The sequence below is a fragment of the Atta colombica genome, unplaced genomic scaffold (genome assembly GCF_001594045.1).
Source record: "Atta colombica isolate Treedump-2 unplaced genomic scaffold, Acol1.0 scaffold228, whole genome shotgun sequence".
In the NCBI taxonomy this organism is placed as follows: domain Eukaryota; kingdom Metazoa; phylum Arthropoda; class Insecta; order Hymenoptera; family Formicidae; genus Atta; species Atta colombica.
This window is the reverse complement of record NW_017259325.1, coordinates 1,331,917-1,336,495: the sequence shown is the minus strand read 5'-3', so window position 1 is coordinate 1,336,495 and position 4,579 is coordinate 1,331,917. Positions and strand designations below refer to the sequence as shown.

Here is a 4,579-nt window from a genome sequence, read left to right as displayed (position 1 = left end):
CCTCCCCCCCCCCCCCCAAGGAAATGTCCTAGTCAGCGCATAGAATGTTATTCCTGCAGGACCGGCGGGTCCTTTCTAAGACGCGTCATATCGATTCGTTGTCGAGAACATCGTTGTGCTTGTGACAGTTCGGGAGTGAGACCCGCGTCTAGTTTCCTGCGAGAAGGGAGGGAGTGCGATTGCGAATCTCTTCTTGATGTCCGTTCCAGTTCGATTGCCGAATACCTACTTCGATTTGCGAGAGCAACTCCGTCTTTTTCGAGGATCCTCCGAAGTCTATTTATGTGGGCCCCGAAGAACGGTACCCGCATCCCTTAGCACGATAATTCAGCGGCGAAGTTTCAAAGACCGGGGGGGGGGGGGAGGGGGGGAGGGCGGAAGTGCGGAGAAGAGGTAGGTACGTCCCGCTCGTAAAAATTAAACTCAAACTTGCCGTTAACATTCATAATACGGAGCCGCGGAGCGACTTTGCCGGAACTTCGCCGCCGTATCTCTTTCCACCGTTGCAAAATAGGTCAGGATCCATTTTGCCGCGTTTCAATTATGCGATAGCGCGCGAACTTTCGACTCTACTCGATAGTAGCCGGAGGACGATAAAATACTCGGCATAATCGAGCGATATTCATTCCTTAACTGACGGCACGGCAAAGTTATCCCCCTCTGCTTGATATTTGAGGCAGATTGTTTGCTTCGTTTGCTCTGTGCGTTCGTTAACTTTCACCAGTAGGTATACAGTCTCGCGAGATGCACTCTCTGACTTTCTTACGTTAAGGTATATCTCCGAACGATTCTCGGTAAGATGAACACACTTCGCGATCCATTTGTTCCGTTGGTTCCGTTACTGGATGCTCGCTCAGCGCGCGTGCACTGTGCGCTACAATCCGAACTTACCTGTGGGTGATAAACGGCGAAACGTGGCGAGACGCATTGCTATCGCGATAGAATGCTCGGCGGAAATTGAAATTTTGACGGGACATAGGTGCTCATAGGAGAAAAGCCCGGAATACGGCTCCGTGTCCCATCTACGAATATATAAGATCGTACGTCATGGCCTGATCTTGCGCCGCGAACACGTTCCATGTCGATAAGTTATTCTCGATGATCCCCGTCGTCCATCTGGGTCGGAACATTTCCGATTTATGGGAAGACAATATACGTGTAAATCTACGCGCGTCTCGCGCAAACGGAAGATTTCTATTTAAAAGATTCACTTTGAATCATCGCGAGGAAATACAGTTTTTTCTCACTCGATCGTTATTTTTTTTTTTTATAGACACGAGCTTATTAAAATCAATGTGTTACGCACTTACTTTCCATGAAAGTGTATGTCGCTTTGAAACCTCTCGAATGGCGAGATGACGTTAGTCCCTGAAACTCCAAGGAAAGTCGCGGACCGTTGCTCATGATAGGCCGCGGTGGTATATCTCCGCAGAATGAATCTATTTTGTCCTTCTTTCCATCTATATTCACGAATGCCACCAATGAATCGACCCCCTCGCAACTGTAATACAAAAAATAATATATTTATAATGTATCTCCCTTGGATGTCATTTTACAAGTATATCTATACATATATTTGCAAAATTAATCATTTTATTTGTTTCAAGTGCATATCTATGGTTGAAATATAACCAAAATTTGATACTTTCGAGCGCGATAATTATTGCACGGAGAACCAATTTCCATATAATTTCAATAATTACAATAATTGTAGATAAAGTATCTCTCACCTCTTGCACGATCAATTTATTACGTATAATATTCTACATATAATGATATTAAAAAGTGAAGAGAAAAAAATATAAAATATAAAAATTTATTATCATAAAAAAAGATAAAAACTATTCAGAAATTTATGTAATCGTAGGATAATTTTTTAATAAAATATGCTTTGAATGCAATATCTCATGCGACGAATCATTTGGTTTATAAAGTTTATAGACTGCGTCACAATGCAGTCCTGTCAGCGTTGCTGCGATGTGTAGCCTTCGTTACGCGTCACGAAATAATATTCGATAGGAAAAACTTTTCATTTCCTCGACAAAAGATGCTTCGCTACCGAGGGGACTCGTATTTCCATTTCTGATTTCACGTCCCGTTAGAACACAAGGAACAGGAATCAAGATGTATTTGTCCCAGTACGCGCACCGAAGTGTGTACTGCAACACGTTGCACGTTGTCCAATTTTATATTCTGTGCTTATGGCGCCGCTAGCGAACTTTGAACGATAACTCGACATCGAGTTGACATTCTCGAGTCTGGACTTTCGTTTCGCAAACTCTTGACACGAGAACTCGCTGTCGTCCCTCGCGAAAATTATCCGTTACAATCTATTCGTCGGATTGGAAATACCAAATAATTGCAATCAGTTATAATCGACTTAAAATTATCAATTTCACTTATACATAACATGTTTATTAAGATAGAAAATCTCATATTAAAAATGAAAATGTACATGTAATATTTAAAATATTTACAATAAAATAAAATAGAGATATTGTAAGATAGAGAGAGAGAGAGAGAGAGAGAGAGAGAGAGAGAGAGAGAGAAAAGTGCAGTTTTTTTATTGAATACTTTTATATTCAATAAAATGCGTTTGCGATGAAATATTCAAACAGATACATAAAGTCTACATTGCCTTTATCAGTAAATATTCTGCAAGTGCTATTTCACAGAAAATTTCTTCGAAAATAATTAAAATCATGTTGATAAAGTTGCTATGTATTATATATAATATAAGCTATATTAATTATTGATTTCTCTCGCTCGTGTTCTCTCTTTTTCTCTTTAAAATATATTTAGAAATATAATATTAAAAACACAGATACGTTACATTAAATTTTTATTTGATTTAAGAACAAATTCAAATAATAAACTAATCGAAGTAAACATGATATGTATAATATTGGCAAGTATATTACCAAGAGATTTATTTACAAAGAAAATAATTTTAAAAACGGTATGTTTTGAACTACGTAGTTTACGTCAAGTATATAATTACAAAATTTTCATAAATTGTTGAACATAAAAGAAACAACATGTCTATCCTTTTTTTTTTGACAAAATGATATGGCAAGCTTTAAAAAAAACAAAATTCGTGTTAAACTCATTTTCGCGTGAAAGTAGCCTCTTGCTGCGTTTAGCGTTTGAGCATTCCTATTATACTCCTCCTATTTGAGCTCAACGTGCCGTGGTTTACTGTATCATAATTACGCAATTGTCCTGCGGGCACAATTCACAATGGATAGCTTTTAACCAACCAATTTACAATTCGCAAGACATAGCGAGAGAGAACCAATATAATGTATAATAAAGAATATTATTTGCTCATGCACAAGGCCTACGTGCGTGATCATGTGCAGTGATTTCGTACATGAGCAAATTTGTGTAGCATTATTGCATGAATAGGCAACCATATGTTCGGAAAATTTCGACCAATTTATTCGGATGATTGGAAGAAAACTAGATGGAAAAATCACATGACGATGCGACGCGGCTTCTTCAACGGGCGTCTATTCATAAGAAATCATCTTATTTGAATACACTCGTGTTTCTACATGCATTATTATATATTGAGTAGATATCATATATATTGCAAAACGTTCGTTCTGTGTTTTATGACGATAATGCTTACGTTACTTTAATTTAAGGTAATATATTTTCAATAAAATAATGCATGACAATAATATTTTTAATATGATACATCATAATATTGACGCGTTCATATTTTAAACAATATTAGGTTTTTTTTAAAGCTTATTAAGTATGTATATATATATAATATTAATTAAATGTAATTATATTAATAATATGTGTAAATTTATTTGAAATTTTGCCATTCTTCACATTACTGTCATAAAGAGAAAAGCAATACGTTGTGACAGTCAAATTATTCATGCGCATGCATTATATCGATATTGTGTAGCTCCCGAAGTTTATTTAATCGTAACTATCATTTCAACGCAGAATGGACAAGATGCAGATACTTGTAAGCAATGAGGAAAGTACCACTTAAATGTCAGTTCAATAGTACGCGAATCCTAATTAAATCGTATTTAAAATCAACTACGTGGAAAATGAATGAGAGGAGGTAAGTGATCGCAGCGAGTGCAATTGTTGGCAAATCCGCAGAAGTTGTATCACAGCGGTTTCTCGGGATTTCCTATGCTGAACTGTGTCTCTTCTCGGCCAGATTCTTCCTTCAATCTCTACGCTCTCGGAATCGATCTTCGCCGTTTGGAATTCAGAGGTATTCTCGAAAGCTTGGTCAGATTTTTGAGAATAAGAATCTTTTGTCGGATTTAAATAAAATTTCTTACACTCAGGAGCGGCAACTTGTCGATTCGCCGTGTGTGGAATTGGATAACTTGATCATGAAAGTGGGGAAGGGAGGAGCAAAAAATGTCCAGAACTTATTTAATCTCCATTAAAATCTCTTTATAATCGTACAAAATGATGAGCAACGAAATTATAAATATTTTATAAATATTTCATAAATATTTATAGTTTAACATATTTAGTTGAAACATATTTAAACTCATAAAATAAAACTTAATGAAAAAATTTAATAAATTTAATT

General features: G+C 36.7%; 1 protein-coding gene across 1 annotated transcript in view; it reads right to left on the bottom strand.

Moving 5' to 3' along the window:
* LOC108688221 (suppressor of lurcher protein 1) overlaps nt 1–4,579 on the bottom strand; it is a 243,342-nt gene that overhangs the window by 20,277 nt on the left and 218,486 nt on the right. Inside the window, exon 11 of the mRNA XM_018194384.1 lies at nt 1,311–1,501. Coding sequence (XP_018049873.1) covers nt 1,311–1,501 — 191 coding nt within the window. The remainder of the gene's footprint in view (nt 1–1,310; nt 1,502–4,579) is intronic.